A 19,554-nucleotide genomic window follows, 5' to 3' on the forward strand; every position below is an offset into this window, starting at 1 on the left:
TAAGGCATGTACATATGTAAATATATTTATATATGATGATGGGGAAATAGATCTATGTGCATATATTTATAGGTCTAGTATTAAGGTAGCAGATGGACAATGGGCCTCCACTCAAACACTCTCTCAATGCAAGAACACTTTCTTCTATTAAGCTAGTTTCCATGATGCCTACCTTCCTGACACGATTGCTGAAGAAAAAAAATGGGTGCATAAGCAAATGTGGTGAAGAAAACTGATGGTGTCCAGTTATCCAAAGATATAACATCTGGGTCTGAAAGGCTTGAAGATAAACAAGCGGCCATCTACCTAAGAAGCAACAAAGCCCACTTGAAAGAAGTACACCAGCCTGTGTGATCATGAAGTATCAATGGGATCAAGTATCAGGCATCATCAGAACAAAAAATCATTCAGAATGAGGGGGAGTGCAGAGTAGAGACCCAAAGCTCATCTGTAGGCAACTGGACATCCCCTTACAGAAGGGTTGCAGGGAGATGAGCCAGTCAACATGCAGTGTAGCAATGATGAAACACACAAGTTTTCTCTAGGTCTTTAATGCTTCCTCCCCACCCCACCCCCTATCATGATCCCAATTCTACCTTACAAATCCGGCTAGACCAGAGCATGAACACAGGTATGGATAAGAGCTGGAAACAAGGGAATCCAGGACAGATAAACCCCTCAGGTCCAATAATGAGAGAAGTGATACCAGGAGGGGAAGAGGAAGGTGGGGAAGAAAGTGGGAACCGATCACAATGATCTACATATAACCCCTCCCTGGGGGATGGACAACAGAGAAGTGGGTGAAGGGAGATGTTGGACAGTGTAAGACATGAAAAATAATAATAATTTATAAATTATCAAGGGTTTGTGAGTGGGGGGCAGAGAGGGAGGGGGAAATGAGGAGCTGATACCAAGGGCTGAAACAGAAAGAAAATATTTTGAGAATGATGATGCCAACAAATGTACAAATGTGCTTAACACATGGATGGATGGATGGATGGATGGATGGATGGATGGATGGATGGATGGATTGTGATAAGAGTTGTACAAGCCCCCAATAAAATGACTTAATAAAAAAAATAAAAGACATGAAAAACTACAATAATGAAGTAGTGGAGACAAATAAATTAACACCAGAGGACCCGGAAAGACCCAGACATATACGGAACATGATATTTGACAAAAATACAAACGAAAGCAATAAAGTGTTTTCAACAAATGCTGCTGGAACCATTAGACACCCACTTGTAATGACATGAACTTTAATTCACACATCTAGTCATATATAAGACATATTTCAAAAGGGAACAGAAAAAACTAAATGTAATACTAAATCTTCTATAGCAGGGTCGGCAAACTGCTGCTTTTGAGCCATACACAGCTTTTCCGTACATGCAGTGGCTCTGAAGTAAAATGGAAAAAAATTAAGGATAATCAGATAATGATTTCATTTATTTGTAAATATATATTTATGTCTCTCAAATACTTTTTAAATTGTTGTGAGAGACAGGATTGGCTCCTCCATCTCAAAAGTCTGCAGAATCCTGTTCTAGAGGAAGACACAGAGAAACTGTGACCTCAGTTTAGGTATTTCTCATGTATGACACCCAAAGGATGGCTCATAAAAAACATAACGTGTCAATAGGGCATCTCTAAGAGAATAAAAAGATAAGACATTGACTGGGATGAAATATTTGCAAACTATAATAATAATCAAGTGCTCAATATCTGTACCCCCCCCCCAACCCCTCAAAAAAAGTCTTTTTTTAAGAAAGAAAAAAAGTCACAAAGCTCAATGAGAGAAGTGAGACAAGGGAAGCAACCAGAATCACAACCTGAAGAAAGTACTTACTCAGGGCTATGTGACTTACGCTAGCCCTGGTCCTGAAAGGGAGCTTCTAAAGTGATTGCCAGTGGTCCCACCTACTGGCATTCATGCCCTATGGAGTCCCCTCCCTTGGAGTGGAAGCTGGACTGACTGACTTGCATCCAACAAGTAGCATATGGCAGCAGTGCGAGGATCTCTCTTCTGAGATCAGCTTATAAAAGACAAAGACTTCACTCGCACGCTCTCTGGACCTGCTCACACACTTTCCCTGATCACATGAGCTGCCACACTGTGAGACCCACAAGGCAGGAAACTAGCAGGGGACTCTAGCCCACAGCCAGCACAGAACAAACGCCTTCAGTCAAACGCCAGCTTCACAAGGAACTGAATCTTGCCAACAGCCGGCCACATAAAAAGTTTTAGGCTGTTGGTAAAATTTCAAATATGATTTCCCCTTCTGGGCACACTGACCTTGAAGTGATGATTCTGGGAGTTCCATACCACCAGGTCCGGGAGGCCGGCTCGGCAATGTCGGAAGTCAGTAGCCAGCTGCCTAAACACACTGCTGAGGACACAGCCACCCAAGCAGGAAACAAGATCCTAAACACAGAACACATGGACATGTAGCCATTTCTCTTGTTAACGAGGCCCAGAAATACATCCCAGTCATCAAGGAGACAGACAAAAACCCAGTGGGTGAGAAAAGCCTATGTGTTCCAAGTAAGCCAGAGGTTGTTTGGTCCTGGTGCTGGGACGAAAATCAACGCGTATCACCATAGAAAATGCTACTGGTTTTCCTTGGGCCATTTATCACCTTTCTGTCCTGTGAGGCCAATTCTAAGAAGACACTGTGACTAGAAAGAAGCCTGCAGTGAGTCCTCAAGCGCTACAACAGTGATGACTCACAGACCCGACAGGTCCAGGGGCGGGCAGGTGTCTGCCCACCCATGGACTACAGAAGAGGCCAAAGAGAGTTGTTCTGCCAGGGATGGAAAATCATATCTAGGCTGGGTGTCCTCACATGTTCCCATCACATATAGCAGCATCTGGGCTAGGAAATGTAAGAGACAGGGGAGATTAATACAAAGGATTTTTTTTTATTTCACTGGAAAATTGCATTATCTTATAATTCTGTGTTTCAAAAAAAATGTAAAGCTCCCTCAATTATGCGTGTGTGATATAATACACACACACACATATTTTGAGAGCTCCCATAAAGACATCGAATGTATTTGGGATATATTCCTTTTTGAGCAAATGTACACACACATATTTTGAGAGCTCCCATAAAGACATCGAATGTATTTGGGATGTATTCCTTTTTGAGCAAATGTACTATGCAGCAAACAACTGCTTTTACCTGAGCTTGCTGAAGAGAAGCAAACCGGTTCCAGTCAACTATGGAAGCGACTCTGCCTTCTTGAGCCTGCCATGCAGCTGCCAGCCAGGCACACAGGGTTTGGGCAGGAGCAGTTTGAATAAGCTGTAGTCTAGCTTCGATGGCCAGCCTTCTGCTTGTAAAGAAGCTGTCTGTATACAAGTCCAGTGGAAAGGCCTATGTCACAAGGAAAACAAGTTCTCTCATATCACATGTAGGTAGAACCAGTAAAATGCAATATCCATTCAATTTTGAATTAACCAATTTAACTTAATCTCAAAATCAATAAATCTACTTGCTTTTTAAAAATAATTTGCAGGCAGAGCTTTGACACTAAATCAGCAGACTATGAGTAGGCACGTTTGACTACACAGGGTTGGCGTTTCTGTGAGGAGCCATCAAGTCAGGTCCAACTCACTCCATGCACAACAGAACGAGACGCAGCATAGTCCTGGGCCATCCTCACAATCCTTCCTTGCTTGTCGTCAATCTGTTTCATTAAAGATGTTCCTCCTTACTAACCTAGTTCTATCCAATGCCTTTTCACTTCTATTGCCAACACAAACAGTATGATGTGAAATAAATGCAAGTATTGTATAAATTTAAAAAAAATTTTAACTGATTTAGTCTTAAAAAAAAAGATATTCCTCTTTTCCACTGACCCTCTACATTACCAAAAATGATGTTCTTCTCCAGAGATTGGTGCCCCCGGAAAACAAGTCCAGAGTACATGAGAAAAGTCTCCTCATTGCTTCTTCCAGGGAAAGCCGTTCGTTCTTCTGACTACCATAGTACATTCAATCTTCTTCACAAACACCATAATTCAAAGACCAATTCTTCTTCAGCCTCCCTTATTTACTGTCCAGATTTTCATAACTTGGGTCAGGTACACTTTAACCTTCAGGGACATCTTTACTTCTTATCACTTTAAAGAGAGATCCTGTAGCCCAATAGAGTACATTAGACACCCTGACTGCTTATTTCATGGGTATTGGATCGATGCAAAACGAAATCCTTGGCAACTTCTCTATTTTCTCTGTTTATCGTGGTGTAGCGTATTGGTCCGATTGTAAGGATTTTTCTTTTATGTTGAGCCCTGGTGGCACAGCAATTAAGCATTTGGCTGTTAAGCTAAAGTCAGCAGTTTGAAACCAGATGAGGCTTTCTACTTCTGTAAGAGTTACAGTCTTGAAAACCCACGGGGCAGTTTTACCCTGTCCTACAGGGTCACTATGAGTTAGAAAGGACTCAATAGCAGTGGATTTGGCTTTTTAATCGAGGTGTAGCCCCATAATGAAAGCTGTAGTCTTTGATCTTTATCAGTTAGTGCTTCAAGCCCTCTTTAAGCAAGTAAAGTTGTTTAATCTGCATATCACAGGTTAATAAGCCATTAGAACTAAAATATGGTAGAGGCTCAGAAATACTAATGCTGAAAGTAAATTAGACTTAAGGTTTAAAATTTAATAAGTTTACACTTGAAATTCTATTAATCACATTCAAAAATCATTTTATTGGGGGCTTGTACAACTCTTATCACAATACATACTCCATTGTGTAAAGTACATTTGTACATATGTTGCCATCATCATTCTCAAAACATTTGTTTCTATTTGAGCCCCTGGTATCAGTTCATTTTTCCCCTCCTTCCCCCCTCCCCCATGAACCCTTGATAATTTAGAAATTATTATTTTTTCATTTCTTACACCACCCGACGTCTCCCTTCACCCACTTTCTGCTGTTCGTCCCCCAGGGAGGAGGTTATATGTAGATCCTTGTCATCTGTTACCCCTTCCTCCCTCACCTTTCCTCTACCCTCCGGTATCACCACTCTCACCACTGGTCCTGAGGGGTTCATCTGTCCTGGATTCCCTGTTTCCAGTTCTTATCTGTGCCACTGTACATCCTCTGGTCCAGCTGGATTTTTAAGGTAGAACTGGGATCATGATAGTGGTGGTGGGGGGGGGGGGGAAGCATTCAAGAACTAGAGGAAAATTGTGTATGTCATCATTGATACACTGTACCCTGACTGGCTCATCTCCTCCCCGCAGCCCTTCTGCAAGGGGATGTCCAATTTCCCACAGATGGGTCCTGGGTCCCCACTCCACACTGCTCCTCATTCACAATGCTATGATTCACCCCTCTCTCTTTGGTCTTTGTTGCCTGATATCTGATCCTTTTGATGCCTTGTGATCTCACAGGCTGGTGTACTTCTTCCATTTGGGCTTTGTTGTTTCTCAGTTAGATGGCCCCTTGTTTATCTTCCAGCCTAAAGGACCCCAGATTCTATTTCTTTTGACAGCCAAGCACCATCTGCTTTCTTCACTGCATTTGCTTATGCACCCACTTTGTCTTCAGCGATGATGTCAGGGTAGGTTGGTGTGCTTCTTCCATGTGAGCTTTGTTGTTTCTTAACTAGATGGCATCTTGTTTATCTTCAAGCCTTTAAGACCCTAGACACTATATCTTTTGATAGCCGGGAACCATCAGCTTTCTTCACCACTTTCTTCTCAGCTAGATGGCTGCTTGTTTATCTTCAGGCCTTTAATACTTCAGAAGCTATATCTTTTGGTAGCTGGGCACCATCAGCTTTCTTCATCACATTTGCTTGTGTATTAATCACATTTTTAAATTAAAGGTCATTCCTACAGTGGAAGCATCACTTGTATATGTGGACAAACTGTAACATACATACACTTTGGCTTCAACACAATTGTGTGCAGAACTCATTTGCTGGAAAAGCTTATACTGGGGCTAGCATTGTTGGTATACCTGGTATGCATTCCTGAAAATGTCTGGGAGTCCATCCATGAAGATGATGTCCCACAGGAGGAGGCCATACAGTGTACTGAAGGTGGATCCTTCCCCATGAATTCCTGAGATGAAAGTCATAATGGTATTTTTTTAATTACTTCAAAAAAACCCAACAAAATTACTTCCATAACCCACTACATACTTACTTTCTACTAAATGTTTTATATTTATAAGTAAATGCTACATGTGTCCCATTCCTATCTCATCATTTTACTCTCTATATATTATTTATATGCCCTTAAGGAAGGATTAAGAATCATATATTCAAATTGTACTAATTATACAAAATTTCAAGTGAGTGAACATTTCAAAACAGTAATTATTAAACTTTTGTGATAACCTAAGGGCTATGTCACAAAAGAAACTGATTCCACAGTCATACTATAAAGATTAATAAGCAAGCAAACCTAGCATTCACACTTTGGGGCTTCTGACACAAAGGTCCCTCCATCCACTGTGAAATGCTCTTCTGCACAAGCATATGGAAGGAAGAGGATGAGGCCCCTTAGAGCTTAGTTGCTAAGTGTATCCAAGAAATAGCAGGAAGAGTCTAGGCTGAGCCATTTCCCACTGAGTTACCAGATGTTGTTTCAATTCACCTCAGTCAACCAAGCAGTTCAGAGACATACTACCAGTGGTTTTAAGAGTCAAAGTTTTCATGGAAATCTTAACCTCCTAAAACATCTCAGTCACACACACCCCCCCTCACATATAGCACACACACTTTACCAATTGGGGGACAAACCCACTGCCCACCCTCATATAAAATGCAAGAGGTCAAAAATGGAGCGGATCAACAGTGAGAGCCTTGTTACAGATTGAACAGTGTCCCCCCAACATGTACTATAAATCTGAACTGCTGTACCTCTCCGCTTTCAAACTGATAGACTTCAAGAAAAAACTCAAAACTCCAGTTGCAATACTGGAAGATTCTATGGGCAAATATATATGTCAAAATGATTCTTGAGAATGATGATGGCAACAAATGTGCTTGACACAATGGATGGATGGATGGATTGTGCTAAGAGTTGTAGGAGCCCCCAGTAAAATGATTTCATAAAAAATGGAACAGATAACTAAATATAAAACAAAATCTTCTATTAATCACATACTTTGGACATATCAGCGGAGAGCAGTCCCTGAAAGCAGACATCATGCTTGGTAAAGAGGATGGGCAACAAAAAGAAGGAAGGGGCTCAAAGAGATGGATCCACACAGTGGCTGCATCAATGGGCTGGAGCACAGGAATAACTGTGATTTGTTGCAAGTCTGGGCAGTGTTTCCTTTTATTGTGCTTAAGGCTGCTATGGGCCAGAATCACGTCGATGAGACCTAACAACAACAAACCAGCAAAATATCTGAATAATATAGGTGGCATCAACAGTAGACAGAAAGAATAGAGAGTCACCATACTAAAAAGAGCCAGTCAACATTCCATTTCAGGAGGTAATATATGAGAAAGAACCAATGGTACTAAAGGAAGAAATTCAAGCTAAATTGATAGTATTAGCCAAAAACAAGACTCTAAGAATTCATGGAATATCAATTGAAATGTTTCAGCAACCTGATGAAGCACTGAAAGTAACCAATCATCTATACCACGAAATTTGGAAGACAACTACTTGGCCAATTGACTAAAAGATATCTATATTTGTACCCTTTCCAAAAAAAGATGACCCAACAGAATGTTCAGATTATATGGCAATATCATTAATATCATATGCAAGTAAAATTTTGCTGAGTATCATCCACAACAGTTGCTGCAGTACATTGACAGAGAGCTGACAGAGGTCCAGGCAGTATTCAACCAAATCCACACAACTGGACCCACAGAGCGCATCGTGATAAATGAAGAAGAGACTGGAGCATCAAGGATTGTGTTTTGCATAGATTCACAATCAATGCTCTTAAAAACAAGAGTCAAAAGATGTGTTTCACTGGGTAAATCATCTGCACAAGCCCTCTTTAAAGTCTTCAAAAACAAAGATGTTACTTTGAGGACTAAGGTTTCCCTGCATGCCCAAAATCATGGTATTTCAATTGCCTCACATATATGTGAAAGTTGACCACTGAATAAGGAAGACCAAAGAAGAATTGATGCATCTGAATCATGGCGCTAGTAAAGAATACTGCAAGTACCATGGACTGCCAAGAGAACGAACACGTCTATCTTGGAAGAAGTACAGCCAGAATGCTCCTTGTAGGCAAGGAGAGTGAGACTTCATGTCATATACTTTGAACATGTTGTCCGGAGAAGCCGGTCCCTGCAAAAGGACATCATCCTTGGTAAAGTGGAGGGGCAGTGGAGAAGAGGAAAGCCCTCAATGAGATGGATTGACACCGTGGCTGCATCAATGGGCTCACACGTAAGAACAGTTGTGAAGAGCATGCAGTGTAGGGCAGGGTTTTGCTCTATTTTGCACAGGGTTGCTAAGGATCAGAACCAACTTGATGATTTTAAAAACAACAGTGGAGAATGTATCTTAGAGGAATCTATTTTGAGTTTTAAGAGAGATTGAGTAGGCAAGAAAAAGATGTGTGAGTTCTTAGTATGAGGAAACCAGCAGAAGCTATAGACAGGACCTTCCTCCTAAACCAACAGAGAGAAAGTCTTCCCCCTCATGTCAGTACTTGCAATCTGGACTTCTAGCCTTCCAAACTGTGGGCAAACTTTATCTTTGCTAAAGGCATCCACCTGTATTGTTTCTATTATCGACCACCAGGGCAGGCAGGCCTCATGATGTCACACTGATCTACCTACATAGAAAAGCAGTTAGTCGCTTCTCTGCACTGCCTTACTCTACCAGTCCTACTGAAACAGAGCTGGTCTTCTGTACTCATCAGCATTCTTTGGCTGAACTAAGCCAGAACTCAGAATGTTAGCTCCTGCTTGAAGCTCTGCTAAAGTCCAACAGACCTTTCTAGCCCTCCCAGCCATTGCAGTCAATTGAAAATAACCAACCAAAAGACTTAACAGGAAATGATAGATCAGGGGTCCTAAAACAAGGGGCCAGTTCATGGTGCTTCAGACCCGTTGGAGGGCTGGACTATACTTTTTAAAAACTATGAACAAATTCCTATGCACACTGCACATATCGTATTTTGAAGTAAAAAAACAAAATGGGGCAAAAACACCCGGCAGGCCAAATAAATGTCCTCGGTGGGACGCATGTGGCCCGCAGGCCATAGTTTGAGGACCCCTGTGATAGATTGTAGAATCCACCTGCAACATTTTAATTGTGCCTGTCATCTATGATCTGTGTGACCTTTCATGTACGGCTAGAATGATAGCACACCTGCATTTATAGAAAGGATAAGTATAAATATATGGTGAACAACTGTAAAGAGGGGCACTTGCCGAATACTCAAGTTGCTAGAGAGCACCACCAGAGCTAACCTCTATGAAAATTCAGTTCATATCTCTTTTCATCTTGTAGTAGTTACTGATCAGGCTCAATTTCTCCAGATCAAGAACCACACATTGGTGCATCAATAGCTGCAGCCCTTCCTCATTGCAGCGGATCTCAATTCCAGAGAACTGGAGCAGGAACAGCACTCGGCAAGCCTTCTGCCTAAAGTCCATTCCTCTGTCACTACAAAGCTTTATACTGGGAGATCAACTTCTTGGCTAGCTAAGCCCAAGTAGTAATGGATTTACAAAATGCTTTCTGTCCTTGGGTGAACATGAAAGTCAGGGCCCCAGCTGGAAAACAAAAACACTCCTGCACTCCTCCGTGGTCCATAATGAGCTAGGATTAGAACTACAATTCTTTTTTTTTTTTTTTTAATTATTTTTTATTTTTTAACAAATTATTGGGGCTGATACAATTCTTTTCACAGTTCATACATATACATACATCAATTGTATAAAGCACATCTGTACAGTCTTTGCCCTAATCATTTTTTTCTCCTCTTTTCTTCATTTACATTTTATTAGGGACTCCAACAACTCTTACCACAATCCATACATATACATACATCAATTGTATAAAGCACACCCATACATTCCCTGTCCCAATCATTCTCAAGGCATTTGCTCTTCACTTAAGCCCCTTGCATCAGGTCCTCTTTTTTTTTTCCCCCCCTCCCTCCCTTTTCCCCCCTCCCTCATATGCCCTTGGTAATTTATACCTCGTTATTTTGTCATATCTTGCCCTATTCGGGGTCTCCCTTCCCCCCTTCTCTGCTGTCCCTCTCCCAGGGAAGAGGTCACATGTGGCTCCTTGTAATCAGTTCCCCCTTTCCAACCCACTCACCCTCCACTCTCCCAGCATCGTCCCTCACGCCCTTGGTCCTGGAGGTATCATCCACCCTGGATTCCCTGTATCTCCAACCCTCATATGTACCAGTGCACAGCCTCTGTCCTATCCAGCCCTGCAAGGTAGAATTCGGATCATGGTAGTTGGGGGGAGGAAGCATCCAGGATCTGGGGGAAGGGGAGGGTATGGCTTATATCTCCACAGGGAAAGTGGGACCAGACTTCAACCCAGTGTCGCAAGGTGTGAATGCAATATCCCGGCATGGAGGACGGAACCGGTGGAGAGGTCTGGGAGGCAGGCCCCAGCACCATAAATTAAGTGGATTCCTGCCCCTCCCCCGAAAAGAACTTGTTCCAAAGGACGACATTGACCCTGCAGCTATGGGAGATGGACATATTTGATCAGAGCACACGGGAGCAGATGAAGGGGCAGGAGGAGAGAGTGGAGCACAGCCTGGCCCACCAGGCCGTGATGATGATGTTCCTGAGTAGAGCAGCCAGTCCACAGAGAGAACAGCATGGCTGGCCCTACTATGAGACATGATGCCCCTCAGTGACTAAGGGCGATACAGGGGACAGCACCGGAGACACAGTGTGGGAATTGCACCTGACCTGATCCCACCACACCGAGGCAATGCACTGGGGGAATGCAGCGGAACAGCAAGGGAATGGAGTGGCAAGGTCCCCAGGGAATGCTGAAAGTGGACTTTGGGGCCAGGGCGTGGTGCCCCAACAGACTGGACTGGAAAACGCTCCTAAGGGCCAGCAAAGATCCCTGAACTAACTACAAGCTTTTCTCTTGTGAACTGTTTTGTTCTGTTCTTTTTCAGTGGTTTGTTTTGGTTGTTTTGTTGTCTGGTTGTATACTGTTGCTTTGTGTTCCTCTGTCTAGTTTTCGTGCATGTTAGTGACTCCACAGGTCTGTCTGAATAGGACAGGCTGGATGAACTATCTGGATGAAAAACAACGGGACCGACAGTTCCGGGGGGACTTGGGGTGGGGGTTAGGGGGGGGGTAAGGAAGTGGTGTTAACAAACCCAGGGACAAGGGAAAAACATGGGACCCCAAAGGGTAGAGAAGGGGGAGTGGCAGGCCTGGTGGGAAATGATCAAGGGTAAGGTTGCTTAGAGAAGAGGTATACTCTAGCCCAGGTGGCAATGAAGCATGGTAGTGGGGCAGGAGGAAGGTCAGGGGAGATGGAGGAAAGAGCTGGGAGTCAAAGGGCATTCATGGAGGTCTGGACAAAGACATGTACATGCAAATATATATAGGAGGTTGGGGAAATAGATCTTTGTGTCTATATTTATAGGTCAAGTATTAAGGTGGCGGAAGGACCTTGGGCCTCTACTCAAACACTCCCTCTATGCATGAATACCTTCTTTTATTAAATTGGAACTCTATGATGCTCACTCTCCCGACACAACAGCTGGAGCCAAAATGGGTGAACAAGTAAATGTGGTGAAGAAAGCTGATGGTGCCCGGCTATCAAAAGAGATAGTGACTGGGGTCTTAAAGGCTTGAAGATAAACAAGCGGCCATCTAGCTCAGAAGCAACAAAGTCCACATGGAAGAACACACCAGCCTGTGGGATCGAGTGGTCCCAAAGGGATCAGTTACCAGGCATCAAAGAACAAAAAATCATATCATTGACTGCACACCTCCATGATAGGATCGCTGAAGACAAATGGGTGCACAAGCAAATGTGGTGAAGAAAGCTGATGGTGCCCGGCTATCAAAAGAGATAGTGTTTGGGGTCTTAAAGGCTTGAGGGTGAACAAGCGGCCATCTCGCTCAGAAACAAATAAGCCCACATGGAAGAAACACACCGGCCAGTGCGATCACGAGGTGCCCAAGGGACCAGATATAAGGCATCATGCAAAAAAAAAAAAAAAAAGATATAAGTGTGTGTATGTATGTGTATATATGTGTATATGTATATATGTATGCATATATATATATTATATTAAATGAAGGGGGAAGTGCAGAGTGGAGACCCGAGGCCCAAGTGTCGGCCAATGGAGATCCCCTCATAGAGGGGCTTAGGAAAGGAGATGGGTTAATTAGGGTGTGAGGTAGTATCGATGAAGAACTACAATTCTTTTTAGTGAGATGCTTCGGTGCCGTTCAGAGATCCAATTCCCTGCAGTGGTGTGAGATGGTCTTCCTACAACTCTCCCTAAGGAACAAAGGAGGACAGCAGAGCTAAGCTCATTTCCATTGTACTGACTTGAACAAATGGAAAACACTCCACAGGCACATCAAGCAAGTCTGTTGGTGGCATTTTTTCTAACAGCAAATGCACTTCTTGTCTTTCTATTCCATTTTGGGAATTCTCACAATAGTTCAGAGCTTGAATAATGACATTGCACACTGAATGCATTACCAGACGGACTTTCATATGTACCGGGAAACTAAGAGTCATGTGCCGCACTTTACTGGAACACTTACCTTATGACAGTGGTCTAGAACCCTGAGGTATTGTGGAAATGGAACTGTCCATCTGTTTTCCAAATTCATAGCTAACTACAGGTATTTCTCTGGCCATTTGTCTGACCTGTCCAATCATATTCTGATCACAATATGACAGTCCCAGCACCCGAGACCTAGTCACTTCTGCAGTAACTGTGCCTTTTCCATGTTGCCTACAACTTCCTTGGAGACTGAAACTTTCATTCCATTCTTGTATCACAAATCTTTCCTGTTCTATTGTATTTCTCTGTCTTCTGGTATTTACATTTCTACCCTAAAATCTTTACTCATTCCCTGTAATAAAATATTATGTAGATTAGACATCAACTTTGTCTGCAATACTCAGAAAAAAATAAATCCTTTTTTTTTATTTAATCCTATCTGGTGACAGTCCTCTTATAAATCAAACACCAAGCCCACAGCCATAGAGTAAATTTTGACTCAGAGCAAGCCTCTAGGACAGAACAGAACTGCCTTTTGGGGTTTGGAGACTAAATCTCTACAAGTGCATTTGTCTCCTGAGGAGCGAGTAGGGATTCTGAACTGGTGACCTTGTGGTCAGCAGCTCAAAGCATAAGCCTGGATCACAGCCTATTTGCTCCAAGCCCAAACAGCCTGGTGCTCCCTTGCCCAGCCTCCTTCCCCAGCAGGTCTACATGGCAGACAGCTCCTCTGCCTTTCCTATGTGCCCCTGCTCTGCACAGTCTTCTGAGAACAGAACTCTTAGCCATGTCTAGCATCTCACACAGAACACAGGTCATTGCAGGCAATAGCAGGGAAATAATGAGTAAGTGGAAGAAGCAGCCTTTAAAACCATAGTTAGTAAAATTCTTCCACACCCTCTAGGCCAGCAATATCTTCTACTATGGGCAGAGGACAAGGAGATATCAGCGATTCGTTGTGACTGGCTATTCTGCAATGCTGCTCACCACAGGGTGGGTGGGTGGGATGGTAAAATGTTGCTCAGTTTACCCTGATCAAAGCCATCACATCTGTAATGGGCCAATGCCAGCTCCTCAACTGAACACAGCACAGTAGTGGGGTCTCCAGCCTCTTCAACCTCCATCACAAACGTGGACTTCCCCGGCCCACTCTGTGGGCATACCTTGCCAGTGATGGTGACCTGAAATACCAAAAGAATGCCAATTATCCACACATCAGTTACAGTCCCTGAAAAACAGGTGTTTGTTTGTTCGTGATCAACTTTTCTAAACTTACCGAAAGCTACCTGCTCTGAGCAGGACACACCAGTGTGGGGTCCACATTCTGAAACATCAAGCAGAGCGCCAGGCAAATGGAGTCTGAGCTCTCAACTACTTGCTAGTGAGAAGGAATTGGCTGGCGCTACAATGTTCACACTTTATGGTTTTACAGAAAGTCACTCTAATCCAGGGTGTGAATCAAGCAACCAACCCAGGCTTATCGGTTCAGAAGGTATCAGAATGCAAACAGTGAACTGAAAATTTACTCTGGAGATTAGCTTTGTGTTGCTCAGAGTGAGAAAAAAGAAAGCCAAGTCGATGCATTTAAGCCCAGAGTCCCCAGAGGATATTTACTTACATGTTTCACATCTCCCACATCGATGGCTGGCAGTTTATGGAAAAGGTGTCTGAACGGCTTACAACCTGGAGACTCTCTCAGTCGCACGGCTCTCTGGTAAAGTGACAGCCGATGTCCTGTTCTTACATCTGGATCGTCCAGCCCTTCATTGATGCATTTAACAGCCTACAAACGACACCAGCCCACGTCAGGACCCTAAGCGGCCCTGTCATGGTGCTGCATTCACTTAGGCTGACCGGAAAACTCAGTAGAACTAATTATCAGGCTTTGCTGATTGGCAAATGAGCAAACCAACATGTCTAGAAATCAAGGTTATTTCCTTAAATCCTACCCTGATAATGCACAGCCTAATTATCACATGTCACTGTTTGAACTAGGTCCCCCTATAAACCCTAACCTCTATACTTGTGGTCATAACTCCATTTTCGAAAGAATCCTCTGTTATGTTAAAGAGATGGGATTAGTGTAAGCCAAAACCAAACCCACTGCAGGGTAGATTTCAATCAATCTCTTTTGAGACACAAAAGAGATTCAAGCGAGTGAATCAGCAGAGATAGGGGAAGGCACCTGCCACGTCATGTGAAGATCACCAAGGGACAAGAAGCTAAAGAGACAAGGACCTTCCCAGAGCCAAGAGAAACAAAAAGCCCTCTCCGAAGGCCAGTGCCGTGAATTGACTCTTCTCGTCGCCTATGAGAAAATGAAGTTGTCTGGTGAAAGCCGTCCATATGATAGCTCTGTCACGACAGCACTAGAGAACCAAGACATCATGCCTCACCGCAAACGGAGCCCAACCGGTTATGATCCTGTTACACCTCTGGAACACAGTAACCGCTACCTTCATATCCTCCCAGGGAGCTTGGAAATCCCGGAATCCCCTGGCCTACAGGCTGGAAGAAGTTTAAAGAGAAAGACGCCTGCCTCCATGCTTCTTAGGGGCATCGCCCAAGGAGCTTTTAGGACGATATGTACCCAGGAGATCTAACACCAAGAACGCAAACAGGCACTTCTACACTACTGCTCAATGAAACCCTCCTGATGACAGGCCCAGAGACAGCCACCCGAGTGTCCATAGCAGAGGCATGGACAACTGTAGTGGACACATAATATTATTCAGCCACAAAGAGAAACGAAGCCCTGGCACATGCCTTGGCCTGAATGAACCTTAAAAATATCAAGCTGAGTGAAAGAACCAGACAAAAAGGACAACTACTGCATGACTCCACTTCCATACCATATATGGAACAGGAAATGCATACCGGCGGTGGAATTAGAGGCTACCCGAAGAGGAAAGGGGGGAAGTTAGGACTTAAAGAGTACCGAGTTTCTCTTTCATTGATGAGGAAGAAACATCGGGCCAGCTCTGCTCTGTCTCCTCCACGGGAGGCTGAGGTGAGGAACGTGCAATGTGCAATGGCAGCAAACATGACTAGAATAAGCACGGCCTTTCAGATATTTGGGAGAGGTTCAAAGGAATTAGAAGAGTTTTGCATCAATCTCAAAAGCTCAGTAGCTGATCTACCACTATGTGTATATACCGGTACGTTAATGTTCCGATTAACTGAACTGTGAATTCAGGGTAAAGAGCGTGAAATCTTTTGAATCTTTGATGAAAAAAAGAATATAAAAGAAACTTTCTCCAGAGCTGTTTATAGGCTAACAGATGCTTTCTCTTACTATTTAAGCCTAAATAAACACCAGATGTGACAACACCACAACCACCTCAAGGTGAGAAAGCAAGAGTTCTGGGCTTGAAGCACTTAGGTAATAAGGTGCTTTTTCGGGACAAAGCAGAACAAGCAGCATATCCTAGTTTCAAATTTCATGTTGATGTTTCCAACCCTACACGTTCCATTAGAAACTTGCTTCACATTCCACTAGAAAAACAACATTCCCAGAGGGGCAGTTTCTTCCTTCCCCCTTATGTCTGGTCACAGGAGGTGTTGGCACTTGCAAGCTGCCCACACTCAGCCCACACCACACCCTCAAGGTCCTCCCCCCACAGCTACGCTGCCTGCTCCAGGTTGATCACACTACACCTCTCCAGTGGCTGAGCAAAGCACTTCATGAAAGGAAGAAGCTCTACTAGGAAAGGAATATTTTATTCACCAATATTTCCGCCTGAGGTCTTCCAAAACAAATGGGTGAAAACACCATTTCTGAAACAAAAAGCACCTTCCTGAAGACATCTGTGAGGGTGGTGACACTGACTCTCCCTTCGAGGTCCTGACTTCTAAATCCACACACAACTCCTAATCCTACATCCTAAACACAGCTGCCATTGCCCCAAAATTGCCAAACTAGTATAAAGAAACAAATGTCACACCTTTTCGTTAATGTTTTATTGGGGCCCTGTGACTTCTTTTGGGCTCAGTGCTCAGGAATGTTGTGTGCGAAGCTAGCCGGGCTATCGTTCTCCGTGGTCTGGCAGACGCCATGGATCACCTTCCGTTTTATTATTGATGTGAGCAGCCAACCAGTTAGAAGAGGAGTATCCTATGAGTGGCCCACTGTAATGATACAAGGCTTCTGGAAAAACTGTCTTTCAATTTTCATTTGTCTCATTATCCTCTGACTGCCAGATCTTAGGACATGAGAAGCCATTAGCCTGCTGCCTGACCTGCAGATTTTGGCTTCATCAGCCTGCACCCATGGCATTATGCGACGCCTTCAACCTGCTACCTGACCCAGAGACTTGGGGTTTGTATAATTAATTGTAATCCATTTCCTTGAAATAATTTATGCATATATATTTGCAGATACACTTCAGTCCCTATAAAAGGACATCATACATGCCAGTCCTGGAAAAGGACATCATACTTGGTAGAGGAGCAAAAATGAGGAAGACTCTCAGCAAGATGGATGGACACAGTGGCTGCAACAATGGACTCAAGCACAAGGATTGTGAGGACGCCACAGGACCAGCCATGTTTCACTCTGCTCTACATCAACACCAACTACACTAACAACAACAACACAGACTTCGCTGGTTTCGCTCCACTAGAGCTCAACATAAAACAGGATTGGCTGGAAGAGTAAAACCAAAAGAAAATAATGTCCTAATTACATTTAGATTTTTATTGTATCTAAAAGTTAAATATATTAAACTTTCCCATATTTTACCAGCTCCAGACGCTTCAGATGCTTGTGTAAATTAAGGGCCAGCCTATCCCACCATCGGCCTCTGCTCTCAGGACAATAAATCTTCTGAGATAAAAGGTTCTCAAGTTCCTTGACTGCTTCCTATTATAACAAGTAACGAAGAAAGCTCATCAAATTCACAAAAAATTAAGTGTAGCTATGCCTAGAATCCAATAAAATTAGCAAATTATATTTATAGTATCTATCTTTCCATCTTAAAAGTAAGGTTGAAGACCAGGATTATTAGGGCAGAGGCTGTGGGAAGTACTTCTAAGGTACATGCCAATTGGTAAACAAACATTGTACAATATTCTCCTGGCAGCTGATTCATTCACCATGGACTCATAGGGCCAAGTTCCAGGCAGCAGACCCCCAATGAGTGGAGCAATGACACAGATTTCTGGGAACCCAGGCTATAGCTTCTGTTTGTCCCAAACCAATCACTCCACTTCAGCAGGGAGCTCCCTTGTGATTCCCACACAAACTGTTTAGTTTTTTTCCCCTGTAGAGCATATATCAATAGGATTCATCACAGAATAATGCACAAGCCATGAATACATACAATTTGAGGAATTTAACGATCTCCCTAAGGCCATCACATTGATTATAGACTTTGGACCAAGAAAATCACACCTCTACATATCCCTTTTGTAGAATAGTCTGTAATATGGAAACAGCAAACATGTTAACTCTAGCAATATCTCAATATTTAGTATAAGGTCACAATCAAATTCCTGGTTTCTGCTTGTCAACTACTTCCAGACGATCCAGGATAACTGTCAGAGGAAACTAGGCAGATGTGATATTTCCATCTCAGATACTTTTGAAAGTCTTCCAAGTTACCCACCCAAACCTCAAAAGGCACAAACTCAGGACTGTGGATCTCTATCTATGACATCTGGGTCATTCTGAACATGTCTTCATCAACTCATGAACCTTTTGTCAGTCAATTTTTTCACTATTTACAGCAGACAGCAAAGGTGCCTAAATTAAACTTATTTCTGGTCTATAATTGCATGTTTAACAAATACCCAAGATTTATTGAGTCCTACGCTGGGGTCCCTTCACAAGCTTTTTACTGACACAGTAAGAGGTAGGTGGTAGAAGATGTGCTCTAACCTCATACATGTGAAGTCTCTGCAGTATTTCAACATTTCGAGACAAAATTCTTGTATAAATCCACCCAACGGTAAAGCATCGCAGAAAGAGTGGTAAATCCTCATGGTATCTAAAATGAATTAGATTAGAAATGTCTTTATTTGTTATAAGTTAATAATAAGAAATGAAAAAGCAGACTGAATTTCATCTTTTAAATAGATATATTTTAAATACTTTTTATTTTGTACAATATGTATTACTATAAACACATATTATTCTCACAACCCCACCATTCCCTGGTGTGATTAGAAAGTGGACTAAGATATGAACAATTATTAACAATCAAATCAGAAGTCAGCACTCTATGGACCACTCATTTCATATGTTCAGTAACAAAAGAATTTTAGGTTGTTTTTTTTTACATTTTTAAATGGCTTAAACACATCAAACAGAAAATAATATTGTGACTTGAGAAAAACATGAAATTCAAATTCGGGTCCATATATACAGTGTTACTGTAACACGACAATGCTCACTCACTACAACAGCAGACTTGAGTAGCAGTCATAGAAACCATATGGCTCAAAAAGCCTAAAATATTTACTGTCTAGCTCTTTACATGAAACATTTGCTAATCCTATTCTACAGCAATTTAATTCCTTTTTAAGTCATTATTTATCTATGAAATGTATGTCCTAACATCCTTATGTGATGCCAACAGGTGGTACTCAAACGCTGACATAAAGAAAGGCTGGCAGCTGGCACTGCACACACCCTGTGACACCATGGAAGAAAGGCGTGGAGATCTGCCTCTATCACGATTAACGCCAAAAAGAAGAAAGCAAACAACCCTATAGAAGAAGTCTGCTTGCTACTACATGGGGTTAAATGGACCGGACCGCAGCCAGCACATGTCCTAAAGGCTTAATGAAAAAAGCCCTTCATAATAGACCAGGGTTTTGTCACTATGTAACAAGAGACCAAAAGCTTCTTTAAAAATGTTTAACACTT

The 19,554-nt window shown here is 42.7% G+C and overlaps 1 protein-coding gene across 4 annotated transcripts in view; it reads right to left on the reverse strand.

Moving 5' to 3' along the window:
• FAN1 (FANCD2 and FANCI associated nuclease 1) overlaps positions 1-19,554 on the reverse strand; it is a 44,057-nt gene that overhangs the window by 5,433 nt on the left and 19,070 nt on the right. For 3 of the 4 annotated variants that reach the window (XM_075535873.1, XM_075535872.1, XM_075535871.1), the window contains 7 exons: positions 18,565-18,673; positions 17,428-17,547; positions 14,305-14,469; positions 13,717-13,867; positions 5,976-6,079; positions 3,189-3,383; positions 2,300-2,428 (listed from right to left, as the gene is read on the reverse strand). In XM_075535873.1, the coding sequence (XP_075391988.1) occupies positions 2,300-2,428; positions 3,189-3,383; positions 5,976-6,079; positions 13,717-13,867; positions 14,305-14,469; positions 17,428-17,547; positions 18,565-18,673 (973 nt within the window). The remainder of the gene's footprint in view (positions 1-2,299; positions 2,429-3,188; positions 3,384-5,975; positions 6,080-13,716; positions 13,868-14,304; positions 14,470-17,427; positions 17,548-18,564; positions 18,674-19,554) is intronic. The other variant, XM_075535874.1, reaches the window with a different exon arrangement.

The sequence above is a fragment of the Tenrec ecaudatus genome, chromosome 17, assembly GCF_050624435.1.
Source record: "Tenrec ecaudatus isolate mTenEca1 chromosome 17, mTenEca1.hap1, whole genome shotgun sequence".
In the NCBI taxonomy this organism is placed as follows: Eukaryota; Metazoa; Chordata; class Mammalia; order Afrosoricida; family Tenrecidae; genus Tenrec; species Tenrec ecaudatus.